The sequence below is a fragment of the Hipposideros armiger genome, unplaced genomic scaffold (genome assembly GCF_001890085.2).
Source record: "Hipposideros armiger isolate ML-2016 unplaced genomic scaffold, ASM189008v1 scaffold_1289, whole genome shotgun sequence".
Classification (NCBI taxonomy): Eukaryota; Metazoa; Chordata; class Mammalia; order Chiroptera; family Hipposideridae; genus Hipposideros; species Hipposideros armiger.
In genome coordinates, this window is record NW_017732639.1 from 199,853 (window position 1) to 227,719 (window position 27,867).

Below are 27,867 nucleotides of genomic sequence, written 5' to 3' on the forward strand. Positions count from 1 at the left end.
TAGGGGTTTGACTGGTCGACATTTTCTATGCTGTACTGTACAATGGTGCAGTATTGTGGTTGGCTGTTGGCTGTATACAAAGCCTGATTTGATTGGTCCCTGCTCCCTGTTTGCCCGCCCTGTCACTATAGCAGTCTGGTCCACCCTTGCATCAGCATCTCCCTGGGACCTCACTAGTGCGCAAGTGCGAGCTCTTCAACATTCTAACAGGCACCATGATAGCGCAAAATCGCGAATCTTCAATGCATATGTAAAGAAATATACGGTAACCCGAATTTACCACACTCGCAAAATCGCACACAGCCGAGCATACACCCAGCAGCGCTGCTGATGCCTGAACGGTATGTGGAATGAAGTGGGCGGGCATCGGGAGGGAGGCCACTATGGCACGGGGCAAGCACTATGGGCAGTCTATCTGAAGTGTACCTGGCGTATAAGACGACCCCCCACTTGGAGGCATATTTTTCAGGGCCAAAAAATCGTCTTATACGCCGGCAAATACGGTATTTTACGTCATTTTATGAATGTAAGAGTAATAAATGACTATTTTAGAAACTTTGGAAAATCAAAAAGAGTTTAACATTTTTACCTTTTTTTCTAGCCCTTTTTTCTGTTCTGCCCCATCTTCAATAAGTAAACTCAGACCAAATATACAATTTTGCATCTAGGTTTTTTATTTTTTTTTATTTTTTATTCTTTACTTCATTGATTTGTTCATTAAAAAATATTTGAGTACTCACAACTTGGCAGGCACTGGCTTTTGGTGCTGGGGATGCAGCAGTGAAAAAATCAGACTAAATCAGACCCTGTTCTAGAGCTTCCATTTGTGTGTGTGTGTGTGTAGACAATAAACCAATACACAAAATGTTTCAGGTGGTGATACATCCTGTGGAGAAAAATAGAGCAGGATAAGGGTTGTGTAGTCAAGGAAGACCTCCCTGATCGGAGACCTGAAGGAAGCTAAGGAGGGAGCCAGTTGGATGCCTCAAGAAGCCTATTCCAGGCGGAGGAGGTGGTGGGTTCAGCATGCACCCTGAGCGGGAAGCGTGCTTGATGTGTGGGATGAACAGGAAGGAGTCATGTGGCTGGAGCCGGGGACGGGCGAGGAGGCCTGGTGGGAGCTGCCTTCAGAGAGGTAGCAGGGGCCAGATTATATAGCATGTTAGAGTGCAGACGTTTTCAGGAATGTGTAATTTGAAACGCCACCCTAATGACATGATTAATGAGTGTTCAGTTTAGAATTTTGTAGCAAACAGTATGAAATTGCAAAATTTTGAACCAGATACCTTCATGGCTGAAATAATACGTTAAATAATACATTTCTATTTAGAGGATTACTGTTTAATAAAGAAGTCCTATTTGATCATCTTTTTGATGTTCATGGTTTTTTAAAATTCCAAATTCTTGCATAAGCCTTATTTAAATAATCTAAACACAATTGGGAAGCCTGCTTATCAGAAAAGTCAGAAGTGGATCCTAGCTGTTTCCATTCTGTCAGGAGCTTGTGGACAGACTTTCAGAATTGCTCTTATGTGACCACTGCTGTGACATAGTGGCCCCATGGAGCCGCTTAGAGACCCTGAGCATGGCAGGGCCTCTTGCCTAATTCACAGGGCACGTCAGCCAGACTGAATTATAATAACTAGAGCCCTTAGCATGTTTTTCTAGGTTTACTTGTAGAAGAATCAGGAAAATCGCTCAGAATAAAATACTTTGTTTCCAGGGTTAGTTAAAAACAAATAAAACCAAAATCATTTATATCTCCATTAGAATGTAAGTTCTGAAGGCAAGGATTTTCTTTTCTTTTTTTCCCCCCCCCACTTCTGTTATGTCCCCCAGTGTCTAAAATTATGCCTAGCACGTAATAGGGGCTCAAAAATATATTTGGTTTTATTGAGTAAAGACCACATTCTAGGAGCTTTTTACATCTTGTCCCAATTTTCAACACCTCTCCATTCATCATATTTAGAGTGAATACTGAGGTTCACAAGGACCCTGCAGACCTGTGTATCTTGAGTCTTACTTACAGCTGAGCTATAAGCTCTAGAATTCCAGAAACCACATATTATTCCTCTGGGTACTGCTAGCGCAAAGCCCCAAGGCCCAAGGCATGGCGCAGACTGTATGTGTTAATCCTCATAATAAGATTCACTGTAACACACCCTTCCCAAACAGAAACTCTGGAATCCAGGGAGCAAAGGCACCCCATTAGTAGTTGAAAAGGCCAGACCGCTGATGGTGTTGGGCAACAAGGATTAAAAAACAAACCAAAAAACCACAAAGGTTTGCATTTAAGATGGGCCTAGCTGACAGAATGCTCTTGTTTTGGGGTTGTAATTGAAATGTTAACACACTGTGCCTCAACTCCAGGAATATGTTTCAATGATTCATTAATCACTTGGGAACACAAAAAAGGAAAACTGAAAGTAGCCGTATTAATTTAGATGAGTGCCTCTGTAAAGGGGGAGCTTTATGATTCACAAAGTTTATTTAAGCACTCATAAGTGAATTCACATGAGCTCATGCTCCAGCTTTACATACTGGAAAATAATTTAGGATAATCTATATGTAAATGGAAATGACTCGGCCATCGGTTAAAAACCAGAAGGGTCTGCTCTCAATTTGCCAGGAATTGCTTTCTTTATTTTTCGGGGTCATCCTTGCTCTTTCTCCACCTTCCTGCCCTGAGGCACCTTTTAACTAAGAAAAAGAAAAAACGATCCTGGGGCAGTTTGCTAATAGAGAAGGCTATGAAAACCCTTTCAGTATATATTTAGGATATAATTTAGATGACTTATTATAAATGGATTTTTATGAATTAAGTCCAATAGATATGCTCAGTGTTCCTCAGAAAGATGACTTTTTTCCTGCCACTGTATGTGCAATGTGGCTTGTGTATATTTATGACTTAGAGTCATGTTTTGGCCTGTGAAGCACAAAGACCTTTCTGGAGCCAAGTTTTGTCAGTGCTAATACATGCCCTTTACGTCCCACATTCCTTAATTGCTTCAGAACGCTCGCCTGATAGGTGAGCAGTCCTGACACCCTCATGAGAGAGGTGAGGTCATTGGTTAGTCTCCACAGGAGCTGGGACCGCTCTTCCACATGAGGTGGCAGCCCTGGCAAGCTAGCTGAGATATGCCTTGAGGTCGGGGCTGCCCGAGGGAGCTCTAGCGGAGAAATCAGAGCAAGAGTCCAGCCCAGAGGCAGCTCTCGTGGCTTTTGAGTTTGTCTTTGGTATTTTTCTCTTGAGTCTGTCAAGAGCAGGAAATGTGACCCACACTGTTCAGGTGGTGGTCGAGACTGCCTGGCAAGGTAAGAAAAACAACTGGAGTTTCCTTCATCCGGGACACTTACCCCACCTGCCACCCGTCAGACAGAAAAGCCGTTCTTTCTATGTAAGGATCAGTGGTGTGGCTTCACGGCTCACCTCTAGTGGGAAGCCGTTCCTGCTTCTCCACCATTGCTTTATTTCCCGGGACAGGTGAGTGTCCTCACAGACCAAGTGGAAGCCCAAGGGGAGAAGATTCGGGACCTGGAAGTATGTCTGGAAGGACACCAGGTGAAACTCAATGCTGCTGAAGAGATGCTTCAACAGGTAAGGGCAGGTGGGGCTGAAGGCCCTTGGCTTCTGCCGGGGTTCACGTGTTAAAACCCCTTTCTGTGTCAGGGTTACAGCTCTTACTTTCCCATCCTGCCTGGAAGGAGGATTGGCTGCTCAGTGTGTTTTTAGAACAGGTGAAACCAGCCTGAACACTGAGAATCGCCGCGGGGGGAGGAAGGGATAGGGCTGGCCTGAGACGAATAACCTGTTGGGCTGGTTAGACAGATTCCCAGGCTGCACCTTCTCCAGGGCTGGTTCACTGAAGGAGCTCTCTGCTGGCAATGTCACCCTCATATTATCACATGAATCACAGCTTATTGCAGGTGACATCTGGGGTTTAGAAAGTCAGTTAGCTTATTTTGTGCCCCCTTTTTCACTCACTCTTCTTCCTCTCACTCTGCAGTCTTCTTTGATGAAACTTATTACATAAACAATATGTTACTATAATTTAATAGAGATGAAAAAAAAATTTCTCCTAGCAGTCAAATCTCTTAACTGTCTTCTCCTTGTTTCTTTTTGGCTTTCCTTGTTATGTGTACATATAATTTACAAAGCTCTATTCATATCAGAGATACAGTTTAGTCCTCAGATTTTGTATGCTTCACATCATAGAATTGTTTTTCACTTTTAAATTTTGCTGTATAATTGTCTTTACTATTGTTTATAGGTATTTTTTTGAGTGAAAGTGTAATTGACTTAATTGATGCTTCTACTCATGAACAGGTTTACCCTATTGTAAATAATGAGCTGTATTTTGTAGGAAGGATATTGGATTTTTATCAAAAGTTTTTTCAGAATCTTTAGAGAAGCTAATTAGAAATTTTCTTTTGTGAAACCCATTAATATATCTAATTAATAGGTTTCTTTAACTTGCATCATTCTTGCATTTTCCAGTTATTTTGAAAAATAAACCATGACTGAATTTTATGTGTAAATGCTATGTAGCTCCTGGTATAGTACCAGCACATAAAAGGTGCTCACTAATTATTTAAAGAATGAGAGTCAGTCCCTTCAAATGAGTGGGTTCAATTAGATAACCCCTTTAATCTTTTTCCCAAAGCTCTAATGTTTCTTTTATTGTTATGATCAGCATAAAATTAAAATTGTTTTTCCACAGAATAGTAATGAACACAGGCTTTGAATTTGACCTTTGGTCTTAGGATAAGCCTCTTAGTTCCCAGGTATCTCTTAGTTTTGTGTGAATGTGTTTGAAAACTTAAAAAAATAAAAAGGTCAGTACTCTTATGCAAAGGTCTATGAAAACTAGTTCAAACAGCTGAGAACCTGTTATTAGTTTATTATCTTTTCATTGCTGATTAATGAGTTACCACATTCCTGGCTCTATTTGATTTTCTATTTAAATTGTATGCCATTTCTCTTGCTCATCATACTCCCTGAAAACCTGAGTAGCAATAGAAATTCTTTCTTTTTATTTATTTTTTAAAGTTTTGAATCTTTCTTTTGAAGTCACAGGAGAGAAAATAGCCTGATAGAAAAATCTCAAATGGCAGGAAAGCATTTTCACAAAGAGCGCCTAGGACAACCCACTAGATTGTATTTTTAAGGCTGCACAAGGTGTGGTTTTGGGGTGGGGATAAGGGAGGAAGATGATGGAGTGTTGTAAAAGCCCCAGACAGGGGGTCAAATATATGATAATGGAAGGAGAACTTACTCGGGTGGTGACAACACAATGCAATATATAGATGATGTATTATAGAAATGTACACATGAAACCTATATAACTTTACTAACTAATTAAAAAACAAACAAACAAAAAAACAGAAACCAAGAAAATTTGAATGTGGAAGGGAACCTGTCAGAAAGGTGGATATTTCAGGAAGACAGTGCCTGGCAAGAAACCATGTAATCGGCAGTCAGAGAATGGCTGTGCTGTGGTTCCTGATCTCTCTGACCACCGTTCCAGGCTGCTCTTCCCGGACTGCCTTACACCCGTCTATATGGCAGTGATTCTGCCCGCTTGTCAGAGTCTCTGTGCCAAGCAGTCTGATGGTGGTTCCTATCACCACCTGTGTCTGTTTTGTCCTTCTAAGCATTATTCCATGGACTGGATTCCGACATTTGAGAAAGTCTTAAGCTCAATTACCCTTTATGTCCTGTTTATTCTAAATCTCCTTTCTTATGTGCTACAGGTTTAGTAGCAGGCATGGGGTTTACAGGCACCATGGAGGTGGTTGTCTTGACTTGGTGTCTTTTGGAGTATGGTAGTTCTTATTAGCCATCTCTGGGGTTTAAAGATCTTCCTGAATGTAACCAAGGTATTTTTATGCTCATGACTTTCACTGCGTTCTCTCAATCTTTCAAGGGTAAAAATGAAAGGAGTGTGGAATATTCCTTTCTTGGCCAGTTCTGAGCTCACATCAGAGGACACTTGTGAGCCTCAGCTCCCACTCACATGTTTGCTGGACTTGATGATGCCTGAGCTTGAGCTCTTTGAGTTCCCAGCTCCAGATCCGAAGTTGAATGTTCTGCTGCACATGTTAATGCTTTCCTGAAATCTGCCTGATACTGTTTGCAAAGACACTGAATTCCTGCATCACAGTGCTGATGTGATGCCATCTATAGCTTAGAGTACGTATATATGTGTCCTCTGAACTAGCGCAGGCAGAGACTTGCTTGGCTCGACTGTGTTATCCTGGACTGCAGGGCTCTTGGCTTCTGATGGTAGGAGCAAGAATGACTCATGGCCTTGAGGCAGAAAATGGAGGCAAACAATTGCCTCTTTCTGCCAGCCCTCAGAGCCCATTTCTGCCCTGAGCCAAGCCTGACCTCCTGCTCAAAGGCCTGAGCAGCTCTGAACAGTTTCTTTCACTCTCACAGTATGGGGCCTACTAACTGCCTATTGCACTGCTTCCCTTGGGTATGTTCCTCCTGCACGCTGAATGGGTCTTGTCTAAATGAGGCAGCTGCTACTCAACTCTAGCTGACTGTGCCCATGTAGTCCCAGTGTTGCTAGATATTCCCATTTTTCACAAGAAGCTGGAAATCCAGATTTAAGGATGAGTTTCTGTCTTAAAAACATTGGTGACTAATTTAAATGGAAATAAAATACTGTGTGAAGCACATGATACACACCTTCAGGCCACGCCCACAGACCTCTAATCTGCAATTTCTGCTCTAGACTTTGTCCCCTCCACTGGCTGGAATAGTAGCACTTGGGGGACTTAAGGAAACCCCCTCCCTGCCGCAGCATAGCACAGACCCAGTGCTTACATGGGCTCCAAAACCCCACTGAGCTGTCGCTTCCCACAGCTGTTCTCTTGACCAAAGTCAGCCTCCCTTCAGGAGCCCAGGAGGAAGGAAGAGAACTCCCCACCCAATTCATGAGCCACGCACCCCACAGCCTGGCCTAGCCAGGCCCCTGCTAAGTGCTGCTCTCTCAGCGCCCATCTGTTTTCTTCTATGCATTAACCCATCCAATCTCCAGAAGCACAGACCATGAAGACCTTGGACTTAGATGGGCAAACCAGACTCAACAGAATCAGCACAGGGGCTGGTCCACATTGGCAGCACATAAATTATAGACACAGTTTAGAGCAAAATATTACTTGTTTGCAACCCGCTGCAGGTTAGGAAGGAGGCAGTATACAGCGTATCTTGGGACTGCCTAGGGAAGCACCTACTCAGATATGGTCTCAGACTCGCTGACCGTGTCTGGATTTCCGAGGGCACTTTCCCCATTAGGAAGAGACATTTCCCAGGAAATGTACAAATGGGTCTCTAAGGAACCACACATCCTGGGCCAGTTTTCACTGGCCCAGGTCTGGGGTAATCTGAGCCACTGGGCTAGGTACAGAGCTCACGGGGCTGAGCCTTGCCCTCTGTTCCTTACGCAGGCCAAGGCGTTGTCCAGCTGCACCTCTGAGGGCTGCTGAGGGCTGCACGCTGGGCTGTCTGAGCCCATGGCCACGAATAGCACCTCAGAATACCGGTGTGGGCCAGTGCCCTCCTTGTTGTGAATGGTTCTGACCATGTTGGCAACAAAACCCCTGTGTCACAGGGACGGTTCCTCATGGTCTGTTATTGTAGTTGAGGTCCCTGGTAACTTTTTCTGAAGTGACCTCCATGGGTTCTCTGGTGTCCAGAAGGTTGCTGCGCAGCAAGCTCCTCTGCCTGCAGTCACTGACCCTTCTCCAGAGGGTGATGATTTCAGGGAAGAAACTGATGCTATTCACTGGGTAAGAAGGTTTATACAGAGCCAGCAGCCAAATGCAGTACTTTCCAGAGACCGGCCATTTATGGTGCAGTCAAAGTCAAGAGCAGAAATGATGTCAAGTGCTAAAAAAGAAGACAGGGTAGGGAAGTCTACTGGGAAGGAAGAAAGGATGCAAACCTCCATGTGAGGACATAACCCAGCTTTTGGGAAACCTTGAGGACACCAGGTTCTGTTTCAATCCTCCTGCCTGACCCAGAGCTCCAGGCGTCAGCAACCTCATAGTTTTGGCTGCCTTTTAGGCGAGGTGTGGAGAGTGACAAATGTAGGGGATTTGGAGTCAGTGGACATGACTTTCTGTAGATTCACCACCTGTTGTTGATCTGGGAAGGTCAATGAACCTGGGTTCTTATTTATATAGATTGGGGATGACAATGCAGACCTGACACTGCCTATGTTGTAGAGCTGTAGTACTGTAATTCCAGTTTTGTTAAAACTGAACTATCACATAAATGGCCAGTGTGATTCAAGAGCACTGAACAGTGGGATACAGGGCCTAAGACACAGGCCCAGTGCCTGCCCTGAGGTATGTGAGAGAACAGCGTGCCCAGATGTGGGAACTCAACCATGCGTCCGCAGCACCCTGCTGATGCATTTCTCAAAAGCACCTTTAAGGGGGTATTTCTGTCTCAGAAAGAACATTACACAGCTATGGACATGCTCGTGTGGGAGCACAAATCTGTCACTTGAGTCATGAGCGAAGAAAACAGGGATTTGCCAGATATTCCCTCCAGCTCCCCCTGGGAGATTTATGAGGCAGAAATAACCGCTTTACTCAAGTCTGTCTGATTTGATGTCGGCTCTCCAGACCACAGTGTAAAGGAAGTGCTTTACTCCTTTTTACAGATAAGGGGACTGAGGCCCAGAAAGATGATTTCATTAGTGGGGACTGCATCTAGACTCGAACTCAGGTTGACTATGAGCACCTCTCTGCAGTGTTACTCGTGGCAGAGGCTTCCCGGCAAGGCCCGGGCCTCTTACTTCAAAGGGCAAAGGACACGTTTTTCCTTTCATGTCTTTCCATGGCCTGTTCTTTCATTCTGGTTTCATGTTGCCAGTCTGGCTGCAGTCGCCTGTCATTGGTCAGTAACTCCCTGGGTCATGTTCCATACTTAAAGATGGAGGTAATTGCTTCAAGATGCGGCTCTTTAAGAAGAAAATAAGTTGAAAGGCAAATTCTTTTTTATCAGCTCCAGTCAGAAACTGAGCTTTGGAAACAGGAAATGACGATTTGCCCTGAGATGTCAGCTTTTTTTCATCTCCAAGAAAGGAGATGTGTTTTTCCTTCTGGAAGAGATTATTGGTAGTGGTAAAGTGAGAGGGGTGAGTGATAATTTTGTTCACTGGTTTTTCCTAAAGTTTCATTGCCCAGTTTCAAGTCCTTCACAGTAAGAAAAACAAAACACCCGTTTTCCAATCCGCCCCTACCTCATCCTTGTCCTCTCTCATTTACACAGGCAACCTTGAAACAGCTGGATAGCAGAAGCCAGTGCTGCTCATGAAAACTCGGCACCTTATCTCCAGCCCCATCCCTCCCCTCCCCTCCCCACACATTATGGTGGCTGCATGACTCCAAGACATTCCCCGCGGGACCTCCCCTGCAGGTCTGAGCAGGGACTAATCCTTGCCTTGGTTCTCCAGACACACAGGCTGGATCCAGAGATAACTCCAGTCTTGGGGATGAGAACTAGGGACCCCAAAATCTTTTTCTTAAGGGGTAGACAGAATAAAAGAGGCTAGTAAAGGAGATAGAAAAGAAAAAAGAAAGGTCAGGAAAACCGATAGGAAGGAAGGGGTGGCAAGGAGCAGCTTACACTGATGAGCGGATGAAGGGTGAGTTGGTTGAGAGCTGAGAAGTACAAGTTGCATCTGAAAGTTTGGACAGTGGTCCCCAGAACCAGAACTGCTTCTGTGGTCTACCTGCAGGCAGAAGCCGGGTTGCAGGCATGTAGGCATCTTATTGAGAAGTGACAGGAAGATGAGGAAGAGGCAGCAGGGGCAGATTATCCTTTCTAGAGCTTGGGGAGAGGAAGGGGACAGGGTGGAACAGCATTCACTCATGCACAACGCACACAGGATGTGCACGTGCTGACTGAGAGCACACGGGAGTTGCTGGTGGTTGCTCGAGGGGAAAGCCAGGTCAAAGGGAAGATTTTGACATTTCAAATGTCAAAAATTTGATCATGTTTATAGACTGAGGAATGGAAGCTGATGGTGAGGGAGAGATTAAATGCCTGTCAGAGGAGATGATTAATGGTCCTCCCCTGGAGTGGCACAGACTTGGTGGGAACTTCCTCAAAGGCAGTACAGAGGTGAGGGTGAGCCTAGGACCCTGTGGGTAGGCGGCGTTCTGAGTTACTAGCTAGAGGGAGAAACAGGACCAGAACTCAGAGGACAAAGCCTAATGCTCCTGGTTAACCAGCGAAGCAATCTGAGGTTTCATCAAGCTGTGTAAGAATGGCGCGAGGCGTCTAGAGACTGAGAAATAGTCAGCAACCAGAAGGTGGGTCAGATGGGGGCAATTCAGGAGCAAACCCGGGAATCACTGTGTTTTTTAACATGTGCTTTTTCTGTGCAAGCTGGAAAATTCCTGAGCTAGGGAACACTTCTTAAAGGTGGCAGATCCTGACAGAGAAGCTGGCTCTGTGCAGTACTATCAGACTAGCCTTAGAAAGGAGGTGTGGGCTGGCTGTCGTTAACACACGGATTTAAGAGAGATGAATGAGAGATGATTCTGGGAAACTTTGAAATAGAAAGGATGTAAGTTCAGTGAATGATCAGATGACTTTTAAAAATCTTTTCAGTAAATATGAGGAAAGGTTATTCGAGGAGAAGAGGGGGTAGGGTGGGGTTTAGGGATTGAGAAGAATGGAAAAGATTTGGAGTGATCTCTGAAAGGAACCAGCCAGAGGTGAATACAAGTTCTGCCAGGCAGTATTGGAAGATCAGCTGTAATTAGATCGTGTACATTTGTATGGAAATCAGTTGGCATCCTTAAGTGACTTTTACCAGCAATTCTCAGGCCGTGGAGAGTGGAAACATAGACAGAAGGCATTGAGGTTTGGCATGGCCTGGACTCTGCTAAAGCAAATGCACTTCAGATCTAAGGGCAGGGATGAGCTGGACGGGGGATTTTCTGGTGCCGATATGATGCAATTGAAATGACTAACCTTAAGGTATAGAGTGCAGAAGGAGGCAAATGTTGCTTAAAGGAAGTTAGTTGATAAACTAGGAAAATAGGGAGTTACTAAGAAACTAGCAGACACCGAAGAAATTAAAGATTATTTGAATGAGTGAATGGGATGGTTGAAAGGTCAGAGGACTGTGGCCAGAGGGGAGAATTTCAGAGTTGAAGATTTTAGAAGCAGAGCAAACACATTCTGGACAGAGATGAGGTTATGGCCATACTGCTGAGAACCTGAAACGAAGTGGAAGCAAAGGCCGTTGGTGTTGAGTGCAAGGAATGTGAAGCCAGAGTGGATATTGAAGGAATATAAACAAGGATGTTGAAGCTACTGAGGAGAAGCAATGTGCCCAAAGTAGGTAGAGAAACTGTTGATCAGAAGACAAAAGCCTCAGGGAAAATGGGAGACTATCTGGGGTTCTGGATGTTTGGAGAGCGTGGGCTGGAACTGAGTGGCGCTGCCTTAGAGGAGGAGAGCAGACGTAGAGATCAATAGGGACAAATAGTGGTCTGGGGGCAGTCTTGAAACCGAGAAAGGTGTTCTGTAAGGTGAGTTGTTGGAACAGTGGTCTCCACTTGAGATAACTGGGAAGGATGTGTCATATCGTATAAAAGTCAGGATTCATTTTATGCAAGAAGTAGAAGGAGCACTTGAGAATGTACGGAAGTTAAATCCCATTAAGACCCATATGATAGAGGTTACAGTATTTAATAGTCGCTAGAGGCCATGCCAGGCCTGGAGATGGGAAGTGGAGCTGGACTGAGATAAGCTCGTTGAAGGCTGATTTTGAATTCAGGCAGTAGGACAGTACTTATTAAGGACAAGGATGAAGGGTGGTGATGATGAAAGATAGAGGCACATAGTAATAGATATAAGCTAGGAGAGAGTAAGTGAAAGTTTTGTTATCAGTGGAGCATACGAAATCAAGCAGCCCCAGGTTTCTAATTAAAACTTTGGTGTGTCCAACTGGAATATCTGTTTGAAATGTTAGTGTGACCAACTGGAACCCTGGCATGACCAATTGGAATGGCTATTGGAAGTTTAGTGCGACCAATTAGAATATTACCCTTGTCAGCTGGAACATTGGTGTGACCAATTACAACCTGGCAGTGAAAACAGCTTCATGGATTTGGGCAACAATGGAAGTAGATTCTTAGCTTTCAAGAGAGATACATTCTGAGACTTTTTAAGTCCCATCAAGGCAGTATCTTGAATGCTGGTTAGTCAACATATCATCTTAAGATACTCAAGCGTTCAATAGAAGCTGTTTTTAACCATCATATCCCTCGGCCTTGGCATCTGATAGACATATAAAAACATATTTGTTGAATAAACTATCGAAGTCTCATAGAAGAATATTTTCTCAGTTCTCAGCACTCCAAAACAAATGTTATCTCATGGACCACCTGATTTGTAGAATTGTTCCTTCTCACCTTTGCTTTGGTAGCTGGGAAGCTGATGTACACATTATAGTCCATGTCTAGCTGTATGCATATGTACAACTTCAGGGTATGACTTTTATTCCAAGTATAACTCTGACTTCAACGTCTTTTCCTACCTGCTTTAGTTTTTATGATTTATTTTTTAACTTGAATTGTCTATTTTGCAAACTGCCTGAGATCATTTTTGGAATAATCAAGTTGATGAGAAGATGGAGAGATAAACATAGAATTATGAGGTGGTAGACACAGAGAGGGAGGTGGGGAAGAGGGTGAAGGAAGTAGGAGTGAGCAGGTAATATGGGGGAGGGTTACATCTTAAGATACTCGACCATCGTAGAGGTACCATCGTATTCACCCAGGAAAGAACCCTTTAAGGCCTTTTATGTTCTGCAGAGCCTTAATACCAGGCCCTGGTAGATAGTTTGTGTGTACTCAACAATATCTTGTCAATTCGAGTGGGTATTTCCTGGGCTCAATGAATATTTGTTGGCAGCCTTTTTTCAGCATGTTTTTTCATTTCCCTTAAAATTCTTGGACTTCTTCCTCTGTTTTGGAAACAGTGTGACACATTAGACAGAAATAAGTTTTGCAGTCAGCAGACCTTGGTTTGAAAACTAACTCTGCTGTTGTTTGACATATGTCCTTGACCAAGACGGGTCAATGTCTGGACCTGTTTCCTCATCTGTAAAATTGGGATGATATTTACTGTCCAATCCCTGGGAGGGTTTATGGAAAGGATGTATATAAAATAGCCAAGAGTGTCTGGCACAAAGGAGACACTCAGTGAATCTGTGTCCCCAAGCTCCCCAATTACATTGGACGCACTTATTGGGCTGACTCCTCACGACCAAGTAATTCACAGTTCTGGCATGGCAGTGCTGCTGCCTCTGCCCTGCAAGCCAGCTTTAAGTCTGGCTGGCCCAGGAAGAGCCAGACTTCTCGGCCCAGTGCTCAGTGAGCTCATTTTTCTGCTTTGGCTTCTAGATACTCATCCCCTCAGATTCAGTTTGACAGTAGCAGATGGACAGTTTGTAGCCTGGTTTTCTGAGGTACTAAGGGCCTTTTGGCCCAAGGCATCACATATTCCAAGTTAAAAATCTCTCCTGTGTAGTTGGTTTATGATCTGAGGACAGTTCAAAATACGTGAAATCACAGCTATTGGGTTATAACAGTGTGCAGGTCATCATTCTTGAACTAGGGTTGGGCTGCCCAAGATGTTACAGAATGCTCTGACCATGGCAGGACATTGTGTCTTTTCCATCTGTTCATTTGGCCTGTTGCTATCCTAGTTGCCATATTATAGTCTCCTTGCTAGGACCTGTGTCCTCAATGTCATTCATATACTAGGATTTTGAACCTCAAGGAATATTGCTTTTTGCCAGTGGAGAAACATGTTGCTGCTGGACTTTTGGAAATGCTCCTGTTTTTTGAGGTTCTTCATAGCCTTAATTCCTAGTAGTTCTTAGCAGGCGGTTTGCCTATCACCTTTGTTTTTTGCCTTATTTATGCTTGTTAAGTGTATGTATTCATGGCAAGTTGTTGTCTGCTACTGTTCTACTAATGGCAGGATTAGTAACCTCTCACTGGAAGTCCTCACAATAAGGAAAGAACGGCCTTCTTACTTACATCCCAGAGTGGCCACATTGTAATTTTGGTACAGCTCAGGAAAGATCGTCTCACATAATAAGATTCTAATATAATCATTCAATAAATATTCACTGAACTTCCACTGGACATGCTCGCTCCCTTCTAGGCTCATTGCAACGAGGCCTTACAATGAGGCGCATTGAAGACTGTGCTGAACATTGAGCTCAGGAGGTGATATGGAAATTTGGGTTTTGAAAAATATATTACCTAAGCTTTTTTGTTTTGCTTGTTTTAGTGGAGAAGGACCTACTGCTTTGCCTTAAATAATAGAGGTGAAGAAATTTAGTTCTTCAAGCATATGCTTTTCTTTTTCTCTAATAATAATGAGTAATGGTTTCTATGGGCAAATGTGTTTTTTTTGAAAAATGTAGCTCACATTGTCTCTCGGAATGTAGTGGGCCGTGGCAGGGGCTGTGCTGTCCCTGAGTGACTGCTTATCATCCCAGGCCTATCCCTAACAGGCCCGCGGCTCATATGCAGCAGTCTCAATTCTGTGTTATCCAACACACAGCTTAGAGATTGCCTTATGTGCTTATGGAGCTGGAGTTATCCTTGTTGCCATGGAAGTTTATGATTTTGAGATCTGGTTTTGCCTGCAGGAGCTGCTAAGTCGCACATCTCTTGAGACTCAGAAGCTCGATCTGATGGCCGAGGTGTCTGAGCTGAAGCTCAAGCTGGTCGGCATGGAGAAGGAGCAGAGAGAGCACGAGGACAAGCAGAGAAAAGCCGAGGTGAGCGCGACACACCGAAACCCAGGAGGACCCAGGCTGTCCTGAGCTCAGACCAGGGGAGGCTAGCCTGATGTGGCTCAGACCCTCTGATCCACCCCGAGCCTGGCAGCTACTGGGCGCCAAAAACTTCTATGCACGAGACACGATGGACCGTTAATACCAAGTTATCAGGTTTTGCTGTAGCTGCAAATTTCAGCAATGCCCAAACCACCCGGTTTTGGCTCTCAGGCTTTATCCTTCCTAAAGCTGCTGACAAGACTAGAAAGGGAAGCAGTAGTGGGGAAGGATCAGATAAGACATGGAGGGACACAAGATGTCTTCTATGAAAGCCAAGGTAATGACCACGACGAAGTCAGCTGCCCAGTAGGCCACAGTCACTGAATCCAAGGAGCCTGATGTGCATCTCACTGACTCAGATGGAAACCTTAGGTTTTGTGTTTCTTTTCTCCTGATGGGTCATACGGGTCATGGGTTTCCTGGGTTTGTTTTTGTTTGTTTTTTTCCCAGGCTCCATAAGCCATCGGCTAGAGTATGCTAGGCTCCATAAACATTTAGAGAATTTTAGACGCTGAGCTCCTTTAGTTGAGAGAGAACATCCTGTTTTAATGTTAGATGATACCTTCTGTGTGCCTCTACCTATAAGTCCCTATATTCGCATCTGGCAACGCACGGTGTAGAAACACCTTGCCTCAATTACTGACCTAACTGCTTAATAGTTTTATGGACTTCAGCAAGTTAGCTACTTAATCACTCTGAAATTCAATTTTTTTTTTAAAGATTTTATTGGGGAATTGGGGTATGGGAACAGTGCTGGGGAATTGGGGGAAGGGGAACAGACAAGTTGCTGTTGTTTTTGTTCTTCAGTCTAGTTGTGGAGGATGTCGCTTCACTGGCCCAAGCTGGCACTATCATTGCGCTGTTCCCGGGTGAGGCAGATCAGTCTCTGGCCTCTGGACGGCCGCTCACGGCAGCTGCTGGCCGCTCACGCTGGCTGCTGGCTACATACGGTAGCCCATGGCAACCCACTGCCACAGGGGCTGCAGCCTACGCCGTCACTGGCAACTCACGGCAGCCCAGCTCCAGGTTGAGCTGTTGTTCTGCATCTTAGCTGTAGAGGGCAGTGTCACTGGCCCTCATATGTGGGATCCAAACCGGGGTCCTCTGGATCCCAAGCCAGTTCCTAACCAACGTGCCACTCTGCCGGCCCTGAAATTCAATTTCTTTATCTGTAAAATGGATAACTGTGTGAAGTCCAAATAAAATCACGAAAGTAACATCCCTGTCATAGTCTCTTGCATTTTGTAGGTAAGTGGTTTTTCTTCATCCCCTTTTTCCATTTAGGCATCCCCAAAATCTAAAGATAGATATTGTGCCTTGCTATTAAGTGCCAATGTGATTGTGCACTGAAACCTGTCGTATTTCTGTGTTTGCTGGGTAAACACTGGTGCTTGAGACTCTTCTAATATGTGGGGGGCATATTCCTTGTATTGCTTTTGAGAACATGCTCATTAGTAAGAAGAATAGTTGCCAAAAGAAGATCTCTCCATTAAGCTGAGGACAGTATCTTCTGGTGATTACGAGCACAGGCCTCTGAATCAGATCTCCTGGCTGTAATCCAAGCTCAGCTACTCAGCAGCTTTATGATGTTAGACAAGTAATTTAACCTTCTGAACCTCTGTTTCTTCTTCTGTAAAATGGAGGTAGTAGAATGCACTTTCTATTTCCTGGGTTGTTCTGAACAGGAGATGAGATAATGTCCGTACAGCCCTTAGCAGAGCGCTGGACACATAGTGATAGCCAGCTTTTATCGATCACTGATTGATCATGTTGTTAAACATGCTGGAAATGGAAATGTAGGCTTAGATACATTATTTATATATGGCAGAGGTCACACAGGCTGAAAGCTAATCTGTATGAAGTGTTAGTTGAATAGACTGCTTCTTAAATGTTCACAGAGAAGCAACAGAATTTTCTCCAGATTTAGAGTTAATCTTACCAATGTTTCAAGATGCGTGATTCCATGTGAATATACATTAGGGTTTGGGGGAAAGAGTTTAAAAATCGAATAGTACTAGATCCAGGTGACCTCACAATGTCATTAGAAACCAGCCTTAGTGTATCATTTGGTTCTATTTTAGCCTTATTCTCAGGAAGGCTCTCCCCATGTGTTGACAGAGATGGCCGTCAGCAGCTCGACCAGCCTGGCAACCCCCGCAGAGAGAGAGAGATTTTCTTTCTCAAAGTTTCCAGAGAAAGCCCCAGGATTGTGTCTTATCACAATTTGGGTCACATGCCTGATTCGGAACCAGCCACTGTCGGGAGCGTGTACCCACGCGTGGGTGTGTGTGCGCGCGAGTCAGTCCATCTGTGGGAGCACGCAGAGTTAGTACCAAGCCGGGGTCACTCAGCTCCTTTCTAGAAGACTGGAAGGAAGGGAAGCTGTGACTTCTGGGCCAGGAATAGCTAAGGCAGTCATTTTACTGTTTGCTTTATTTCTTTCTTTTCTCAAGGACTGTTTTTCAATCTGAGTTTTTGTTTTTGTTTTCCAATCTGAGTTTTTGTTTTTGTTTTCCACTAGGCTATTCATTTCTGAGGTAACATAGACCCTGAGTTGCTGGCGTCAGTTCTATCAGATAACAGCCCTTCCCAGTTGCTAGTACAAACATTAAGTTTCCACGTGGAGGAATTTTTTAGGCTGTTCAAACCTGTGATAGTCAGCGAACAGCCACATGACCTCAAACACAATTTCTCATTCTTGTAATTGGACATAATCTTGGCTGGTATGCCCAAAACCTCCACTACTGTTTGTAACTGTCTGCAGTACCAGAGGCTTGAAAACATGAAGAGTGCTGCTTAAGCTGCACTATTGTCATCTGCATGGTGATGTTTATTTGAGTGAGACATTTAGCTAGCTGAGGTCACCAGAGGTTGTAGTTTCATGAGTAAAAGGAATGCAGCTTTCCATCCTGGACTGCTGCTGTTTTTTCCAGTGAATGTATTTAGCCTGAGGCCTGATTACTTGTGGTTTGGAAAAGGCAGGGACTTTGTTTTTTTCAGGTAGCCAGATCTGTAGTAAACTTCCTTCATGTAGCTCGGGCTTTAATCCTCAAATTCCATTTTATGTTTCAATGAAAAAAACAAAGGGATGCTGTTGATGAGAGCATTGCAGACTGCTCTTTCTGTCTGGTTCTGATCTCACCCTAAGCCAGTATCTGCTGTCTGCAGTTGTAGAAGTGATTACAGATGGTTGTAAAACCTAAGGACTGTGAGGGGCAGGTTTCTTGTCAAATGTAGAGAATTCTGACAACCAGCCTTGCTCAGGAGTTGGTCAGTCGCGGCCTAAATGAGATGTGGGTGATTACTGAGTTTCCTATATTGACTTTTTCTTATCAACCTTTTGCAGTGGTTCTGGGTCATTTTGGGGAACCTAAGTTTGGATCAATTAGATTTGGTCCTGAAAAGCAAACTGCAGGAGAGTGATTGACATGGAAAGTAAATACCAGAATTAGGAGGATAGAACATGAAAGAGAGATCCAGAAACAAAGGAAAAAGCCCTGGGTGGCTCACCATGTCAAAGCCATGTCCCTCAGAGGGATCTTCCTTAGAGAAGGGAGGCTGGCTTCTCTAAGCACTGGGGGTGCAAGGAGGCCTGTCGCTGAATCCCTGGTGGGATCCAAAGGATTTTGCAAGAAGCAGCCTGTAGAGAGGGGGCACAGGGATCCCGCATGTGCTGGGAAGTGAAGGCAGCCCAACTGATCAGGGGTGTGCACAAGCATGTAGAGAACTAGAAAGAATCTTTAGGATTTCCTGGCAGACAGTGGCATGTCTGACAGCACAAGTGGTGGTGTCATTCCTTCTTTCTTCCTATGGTTAGGACCTTGGAAGGGAGGGATTCTGGTTTTTGAGCTGGGCATCCAGAGTGATGGACTTGGAGTACTGAGCAAGGGCTGGGAAGACTGTGTTTGCTCAGAGAAGAGCTGGCCTGACTAGGAGAGTTTTATTTTTCTTGTTTTTATTTTATGTTATTTTGTTTACTTATTTTTATTAGCATAGAAAATATTCTCCAACAATTCAAAACTCAAGAGTTCAAGAGGTATATACAGCAGGAAGCCTCCTTCCATGCCTGTCCTTCAGCCAACAGTCAGGAGCCAATGTCATCAGTTTGTTCCTTAACCTTTTAGTTATTTTATGCATGGACAAGCACATTATTCGGATATCTGTCTATATCTACCTATAAATGTATACGCACACAAACGTTTTTGCCCTCATTAAGAAAACTTCCTCATTCATATTTATGCCTGTATATGACTCCACTATCTGCCTGTGCCCTCATTTATTTAACGAGTTCTCTTTTGATGGATATTTGTTTTCAAGTATTTGCTATTACAAATAATGCTTGTACATGTGTGAGGATATTGACATGGAATTGATAGGTCGAAGTGTACACACACTTGAAATTTTGACAGATATTTCCAAATTGCCCTATAGAGAAGATATATTCTCACCTGTGATGTATAAGCGTGCCAGGACAGTATTAAACTGAGCACAAAGGAATAGGGAGAGAAAGAACCATTGTGAACAAGTTTAACAGGTAGGATGGGGTGGGGAAAGCTATGATTATGGGAGAAGCCCAGTAGTTTCACAAAGGAAAGAACCGTAAAAAAGAACTTTGATGGTTGGCAAAGCAGGAGTCAATGAGCTGAGATTACAGCACAGAACAACAATTAGAACCTCATAAATGTCACTTGGACTTAATGATGTGGGACCCAGGAAAGGAACACAGGTATAAAAGGCCAGATCTGCCCTATGGAAGAGAAACAGACCTATTAAAAGAGGAGATGCGTAGTCCCGGAGATAAAGAATTATAAAAATAAGTTGAAATGCCATGATAGATATACTGGAAAACACCACCACCACATGGATAGGGAGAATTAAAGAAGAGTGTGCCAGCAGTGTTGGGGTATATACCACGTGGTCACACTGAGCAGAGGAGGGCAATATACAGATCCCCAGACTGATTGAGGCTGGCAGGGGGCAGTAATGGAAGGGAGTAGCAATTTGGATAGCTCCTAAAAATCTCCTCCAGCTGAACACTCAAGTGTTTGAAAAGTTGGCTTTAGACCCCTCCCCCTGCCTCCCACTACTTGTTTATGGTTTCTACCCATCGGGCAGAGAAACTGGAAAAACTGCCACTCTAGCTCTAATGTTGAAGCAGAGGGAGACACTTGTTTATGAGGTAAAAGTGATGAGCACCTTGAGAGACCATGGTCATTGTTATTTGAGAGTTCATGACAGGAGGAAGGGGAAAACTAGGCGTGGACAGACATGCACTGTAGTCTTCAGCAAATCATAACTTTGAAAGTTCAGAAATAAAATAGAAGAAGACTCAAAAATATTGAACTACTTAAAAATAATATAGTCTGATTGCGCAATCTCTCAAATAACACCCATACAAAGAAAAAGCTTAACAGTGCTTTGAGAGGAGCTAGTTTTCAAAGGGGCTTGTACAAAAGACAGAAAGGACAAATAAAAGTGCACCTGCAGGAGCGGCATTAGGAAGGGCAAGCCCCAAGCAAAAGGACAATGCTGAGGACAGTAGGGAGACTTTTTGTTAAATGTTACATTCTCAGTGAGATCAAAGAAAGCATGGACTCCATTCCACTGATGCCTCCAATAGGGGCAAAGAACTCAGGACAGCAGGCCGCAAACTGCTTGCTATAAATGAACTTCAGGGAATCAGGCAAATCAAGTGATTTGTTAAAAAATGAAGTAAACCATTTTATCCTCCTCCTCTTCCTCCTCTTTCTCCTTCAAAATGACCAAGAAAGTTAGATGGGTTCTATAACATTTAGTCTATGGAGTTTGGGGTCAACCCTGTGATGGTTTGTGAGAAGCTAGAAGACAAGGTAGGGATCCGTGTCCATTAAGAGTTACATCAGATTGATCTCATTGACTTGGCTGGGAACGTGTTTTGGAGTCATAGACCTGGTAAATCAGTGAGACGTTGCAAAAGCATTGCTTGGGATCGTCTTGTGGATAAGATAGAGGAATATAGGATGAAGGTAAAAATAGATATGTTAGTACCTAAATGATAATGAAAAGTACCTAAAGACTACTTCTAGAAAGATTTTTCTGTAGAGAGTAACAGTAATCTGCCCTTAGCCCTCCTGCCTGTTCAGCATTTTTAGTCAATGATTTGGATGCTGATGTCGAAGGCCTTGAAGTTGTGATGACAGGAATCTAAAGAAAAAGTAGATGGATCAGTCAACAATGGAATTCATCAAGGCCTACACAGACTGGAGCGATAGATAGGTTGGGAGGAGAAGAGGAAAAGAGACCAGAAGAACCTTAATGCAAAATCACTGAGGGTGAGGCTGAAAGCCTTCAAGAGGGAAGCCAGGCACCTGGGGGCCAGGGACAACCCTTGGGAGGGGCCAAGAGCGGGGCCCCGAGGGAGAGTGGTGCCCCTTGTAGGGTGGAGGCAGAGCTTGTCTACCTGGAAAACGGGATCAGGGAATGAGGTGATGAAAACCAGGGACAGCAGGTCTAGACTCCTCATTTGAGAGGTTTGACAACGGCGGGAACAAGAGAAGAGAGAGGGCAGTGATGTTCTTGAAACTTATCTAAGAGAAAAGCAGGTCTGAAGATAGGCAGGGCCGTGGATGAGGAGAGACTGAAGATTCTGGAGCAGGGTACCCAATAAGGTGGGCATGCTGGGGTGTGCGAGCTGCTGGGCTTTTCTTGTCAGCACTCAATGTCACATGGGCCTTAACTGCGTCCCATGACCATTAGGTGTTTTCTATTGTTCTCCCATTTTCTCTTGTTCCTTTCTTATGGATCAAACACTTGATGGCACAAGGAGAAGCAGTGGGGAAAGTGAGCTCTCATTTATCGAATGCCTCCCTGTGCCAGGCCTCATGCCAGGTGCTTTACCTAAGTCCCACTTGATTTAATCCTCCCAACAACGCTGTGAGGCATGGAGACCCTCATTCTACAGATCTGAAACCTATGTTTGAAAAAGTTTTATAACTCACCCAATTCACATGGGAAAAAAGTGACAGACTGGCGTTAAACCCAGGTCTGTCAAGTATGAAGCCTGTGCACGTTTCGCTGCATCATACTGTCCTTCATCATAGCTTAGCCCCGCCAGTAACAGGCAGGCTGAGTGTTACCTTGAGGAATTGTTTTTGACTCTATCGGTGATTAAACTGCCATCCTTCCTCCTGCCCAGGGCTCTTGGTTAGAGGGTTAGAAATTAAAAACAACAAAAAAATTCCATGCTAATTAATTTCCAGCCTCAGCTGTGTCCTCCCCCCTCCTTGGTACTATTGCTCTTCTCCACTCCTAACTTTCCTCTTCTCATGCCTCACAGTGACTATTGTAAATCTGTATCCTTTTTTGCTTTACTGTGTCCTTTGAGCAAGCAACCTTGCTCTACAGAGAAGATCAAGGCCATTGGGGAGGATCTCCCTCAACTTCCTGTTTTTCTTCTAGAAACCCACCTGGACTCCCAGCTTGCTTTCCCTTTGTGCTGAGCTGAACCCTCCACTTGGGGCTGCTGATTTCAGCTCCTCTCCTCTCTCTCTAATTCCTTCTCTTCCAGCTTTTTGGTCTTCATGGGTGGTACTAGGGACCCACTTGCTAAACGATGAAAGCTCCCAAAGACTTTGAGACTTCTCAGAAGAAAAAGCATGAAGAAACTGACTGTAGACCATCTTTTTTCTATTTAGTATAGTACCTCCCAGTCATGGCCAAGTTCATGGGCAGCAGAGACAGAGCTAGACTGTGATTCCTAGTGGCTGAGGCCAGTCAGGCAGGAATCCTCTACCCTTGTTAGGCATCTGAGCTAAGGTAGCAAGAGGTTCAGAACCGAGGGGAACATGGAGCAAAGGCCAAGTCAGAGCCCAGTGTCTGCACAGGGAGTAGATGAGGCCTCAGAGGGCAGGTATAGTCCAGCCCATTGGTCAGTGTCCCATGAGGGTTCAGGGCCCAGCATCAGTGGAGCTGGGTGAAGGTCTGAAGTCCAGAGCACATACTCAGGCCCACAAGGGTCACCTTGAGCTTTCTACCCAATCCTCTGGTCTCCATAGAGAGAGAACTCCTTAGGCAGATGACCGTGGGGGAAGACAACCAGGGGATGGGCTAAATCAGGAGAGCTTGCTCAAGGGGAGAGTGGCTGGGAGGCCAGGGGCCTGCTTGTATCAGCCTTGACTGCATTACAGCTCTCGCGGTTGAAATAGCATCACCAGAGAGAAGAGTAGGCTGGCATAGGGGCCTTAGCCCAGTGCCCCTTCAGCCCCAAACTGCCACCCTTCTACACTGGAAAAGGGGATTTACAAAACAGCAAGATAGGGGCTAGGAGTTTTTCTTCTTTTAGACAATACTGTCACTATTGGAGATGGACAACCTCTTTCTAACATGACTGGGTAATTCCCATGGTGCCAGTGGGTAGACCTTTCAGTACCAGATGCCAGTGCTTAGAATATCAGTAAAGGTGGGCAGAGAGGGCTAAGCAGTTTAACTGACTGCCCCCCTCCACACACATACACTCTGTTCTACTCTATTGCCAACTGTGCCTCTGTCCCTGACTCATGGGCTGTTCATAGTCTTCCCCAACCTCTGGGTACCTTACCGCCACAAGTGGCACCATCCTCTGTACCCCAGGCCATGACTCTTTAGCCCCTTTACTTCCGTACCCAGACAAGGAGTCTAGAAGGTGGCTACTCGATGTCACTTACATTCATCCCGTCCCTCTCTTTGACCCAGGCAGAATTAGTCACTAACTGCTCCCATGAAAGCTCCGTGGTTTTCTTTCTTTGTTTTTTCTTTTTTAAGATTTTTACTGGGGAATTGAGGGAGGGGAACAGTGTTGGGGAATCGGGGAAGGGGAACAGACAAGTTGCTGTCCTTTTTTTCTTCAGTCTAGTTGTGGAGGACACCACTTTACTGGCCCATGTTGGTATTATGATCATTGCACTCTTCCTGGCTGAGGCAGTTGGCCGCCGGCCATTGGACAGCTGCTCACGACAGCTCACAGCAGCTCTCGCCAGCTGCTAGCCTCTCACACTGGCTGCTTACAGCAGCCCACTGCAGCCCTATTACAGCTTACGCTGTCGCCGGTGACTCATGGCAGCCCAGCTCCAGTTCGAGTTGTTGTTCACCATCTTAGCTGTAGAGGGGGCCGCATTACTGGTCCATGTGGGAACCAAACCGGTGGCCCTCCTGCTCAGAGCTCGGGCTCCCAAGCCAACTCTTAACCAGTTGAGCCACTCGGGTGCCCCCCCCCCATTATTTTCTTGGCTGTAGTGCTTACAGCCTGTCGTGATTGTTATTTTGTGTGTCTCTCCCCACTCACCTGTGAGTAGCATTGATTACTGTGGCCTTGGTCTTTGTAGAGTGACACTGAATGTCTATGGAGTAGATAAAGGAAAGCCGAGGAAAGCTGCTAGTGAAAGGGACCCAGAATTGAGTAGGCATGAATTTCAAGGGTTGCAGGTATTTTTCAGTTGCCATAAAAAGCCAAGATGTTCTTGAGGCTACAGAGGAGTCAGGTTTGGAGCGGGAATGAAGGAGTAAGGTTTGGTATACAGGGTGTGAGGGAGAGCTTAGGGTTGGAGACATATTAGCATGCTTGAGTGTGGTATGTGCCATCTGTCACCCACGCATGTTTTGGGGGGAGCTGGCATGTGACGCATGAGCTCCTATGTATACAGGGGATGTGTCCATATGTGTGCCTGTCTCTTCTGTTGCTCAACTCTGTGCCTCAGATGTTGACATGCCGGGATGGCACGAAGGATCTGTGGGGGGTTCAAACTGTAAGATGGGCCTGGGGATGGGGCAGGCCTCAGGGAAGATGTCATGTCATTTGGTTCCTGTGAAGAAAGCAGGTGGTCACAGACAGTGACCACAGGGTGCTGCCCGTTGCTCACCCTCCGCATGCCTCCTTCCTTCTGTGCTGCTCCCTTAAGGAGTTCGGTGTCTGAGAGCTGACTGACCGTGGATGCTTTTTCTCCTTTCTCTTCCTTCCTACAGTCGGTTCTGAATGTTATCAGTGAGCTGCAGGAGCAGATGTGTAGGCTGCAGCTGGACATCCACAGGCAGATTCAAGAGCGTCTCTTACTCAGTAGGGACCACCCTGAGGAGGTGGCAGCTGGTGACGGTGTGACTGAGCCCCAGGCCTGCAACCAGGAATGTGCCCATTGGGAGGGGTCACCTGTAGGAACCACTCTTAAGTATATCAGAGCATGTGTGTGGGGTGCGTTTCACTGATGGAGGGGCTGGGGTTTCTCCTAACCAGAACAGAGTGCAGTGGCTTAACGGGGATCTGTTGTTATCTCTGGGCAGAGCTTGGGACTCACTCACTCCCCTCAGGATGTGAGCTGAGCTCTGTGACCGTCACCGAGCAGGATCTCGGTGAGGCCATCCCTTGGACAGGTGGTGGCACTCGACTCCCTCAGGGCTGGGAATGAGGTGTGTCAGGCGTGCTGAGTGATGGGGCATTTGTGCAAAAGGAAGCCTCAGGATTCCCCTTCCCAGGTACAATTCAGACACTGAATCTTGCTCCTGGACTGAAGTTTCATCTCCCGTGGTTTAAAAAAACAAAAGCATCTTCATGATGTTTATCCCCTGTGAGAAAATACGTTTCCATCTGCTATAATGATTAAGTCATCATCTGAATTGCCAGAAAATTTCCCCCACAGAACCACATTAGAGGGACTTCATGACCCTGGGGGTATGACCTGGATTCTGGACTTAGCCCCTCATACTGGTGTGGCCAGGTCCTGTGTGGCCTGGCTGAGGCCTGGTGATGGCAGCTGCACAGAGATGAGCCTGCATCTCCAAGGCCCACCGTCAGAGGACTTGGAAACTCAAGGGAAGGTCAAGGTCGCAGTAGTAATAAGAACTGCAGAAGTTCTGCCTCAGCCCTGTAGGAAGTGACCATATTCAATTATGGAACATGCTGAAATCTCTTACCCAGACTTAGGTATTAGGGAGACATTCATTAGGGAAGATTTTGTCCTACATTAAAGGATACAGGGGAAAAATGAGAGTCAAAATATAAGTGTAGATTTGGATAGGGAAGCCCTGTGAGGGTGCTGGGACATGCCCCATGTTGAGTGGGTTACCCCGGAAAGACTTCTAAAAGAAGTTAAAATGTGCACCAGTGTTTATAGCCAATAATGGGCAACAAAGAGCTTAGAATGAGGTGGATGTGCTAAAGAGACCACTAAGGTAAAAGGCGGTTCTGATGCTTATAGGGAGACCTTAAAGCCCAATGGGGAGGCTCTGTGTTCAAACTTGGGGTTTGCAGGAGCCTACACTGGAAAAGTGCAACATGAGCCTACTGTGCGCACATGCAACAGTGGCCACATTGTGCACCTTTGATGATCTCTTAGCCTGGAGGTCATCATGCTCTGTGTCCCCATAGCGGCAGTCCCTCAGGCAGCAANCTGCTCCTGACAGCTCTAGAATTTAAGCCCCTCAGGCTGTCTCTGAATTAAACATCCTTTTCTCATGTATACATGAAAGGTCTCACAGACCTTTCATGTTGCTGTTCAGATCGGCTCTGGTTTTTCAGTGTATCCTCTGACTGTGCCCTGGACCACACTTGAGCGTGATAGTCCTGATAGGCTCTGACCTGTGCCTTCCTTGATCCAGGGGCTGCTCGTGTAGTTATTGCTGTCACTCCAGGTCCCTGGCACTCGATCTTTTCTGTGCCTCTGTGTCTGTGCTAGGCCTGAGGCAGGTATTGTTTTCTAGAAACAATAAAACAGGTTCTGAGAAACTAAAGAGAAGGGGCTTTGCCTGAGTCTGACTCAGTGCCTGGGCTCTTGCCACCCAGGTGGTCTGCCTCTCTGCTAGGCCATCAGTTACATGCTGCCCCCTGGCTGGGATTTCCATTCCCCCACAACCAGGCTTATTCTTCATGGAGACCAGAGAGGCAGAACTGATTCAAGCATTTCCATTTCCTCTGGGTCCCATCCTGACCTTGCACAACTTTCTCCAGCAGCGAGTCCTTCCTTCCCAGCTTTCCTTCCTGGCTGAACAGAGCTGAGAGCCCCTCACTTCCTCTAGTTATCTTTATCACCGGCCTGGGCCACCTTTGAAGCCCACCCTTGGGTTAGGTCTATGCTCTCTTTACATCTCCTCAGCAAGCTCTTAGGGCAGCCCACATCCATGCCTTTGGTTGTGTCTGCCCTGCCTTAGCAGAGTATGTGTGATGACATAACTAGAAGCCTGTTTTTGAGAGCCCTTCCCCACTCGCATATTTCCTATGTAATATGGAACCTGGAGTCATGCCCTTCAGTTCTCTGAACGTTTTGAATGCTGCCTTCCCCACAGTCAGTGCATCAGGGTCTGACTGTGCATCAGAGCCACTGAGATGCTTGTTAAAAAAATACAGACTCTCAGGGTACACTCCCAGAGGGACTGATTCATGGGACCAAGTGGAACCTGGGAATTTATATTGTTTTTATAAGTGCCCCAGGTGATTAGGAAGTAGCCAATCCATGGACTGGCTTTGGAAACTGTTGGAATTGAGCACATGTCTGACTGATCAGGTCCAGTCTCGGCCTATCCATCATCAGGAACTTAAAAATCGCATTCTCCATCTCTCAAGGTTGTGATTATTTCTACTTTACCAGCCAGTTCTTTCAGAATTCCTTGAGGATTTAGCCTATATTTCTCATATCCCTCCTTCCTGAGCTTATTTATAGGGCATTAGTATTCAATGGTCAATGAATGAATTAGATTTCAAACAATTTCTAGGACATACTTGTATAAACAAACTGTAATCAGAAATTTATTGGGCACTTGGCTTTTAACTAATTGAAACTTCAAAAGATGTCTCAGTCACTGAAGCCTCCCATGACTTTTCTGACTTGTTCATGTTGAAATCAGTTTTATCTTTCATGTTATTTTTCTTCTGGGTCTAACTACAGTTGATTCCCTTGGTAATGTTGCTTTAATGTTTCTTTTTTCTATTCTCACTCAAATGCATTCCATGGTGTTTCCCTCAGGCTTGTGG

The 27,867-nt window shown here is 45.2% G+C and overlaps 1 protein-coding gene across 1 annotated transcript in view; it reads left to right on the forward strand.

Moving 5' to 3' along the window:
* PPFIBP2 (PPFIB scaffold protein 2) overlaps positions 1 to 27,867 on the forward strand; it is a 144,506-nt gene that overhangs the window by 79,589 nt on the left and 37,050 nt on the right. Inside the window, exons 5-8 of the mRNA XM_019633363.1 lie at positions 3,485 to 3,598; positions 14,709 to 14,840; positions 24,873 to 25,095; positions 26,062 to 26,072. Coding sequence (XP_019488908.1) covers positions 3,485 to 3,598; positions 14,709 to 14,840; positions 24,873 to 25,095; positions 26,062 to 26,072 — 480 coding nt within the window. The remainder of the gene's footprint in view (positions 1 to 3,484; positions 3,599 to 14,708; positions 14,841 to 24,872; positions 25,096 to 26,061; positions 26,073 to 27,867) is intronic.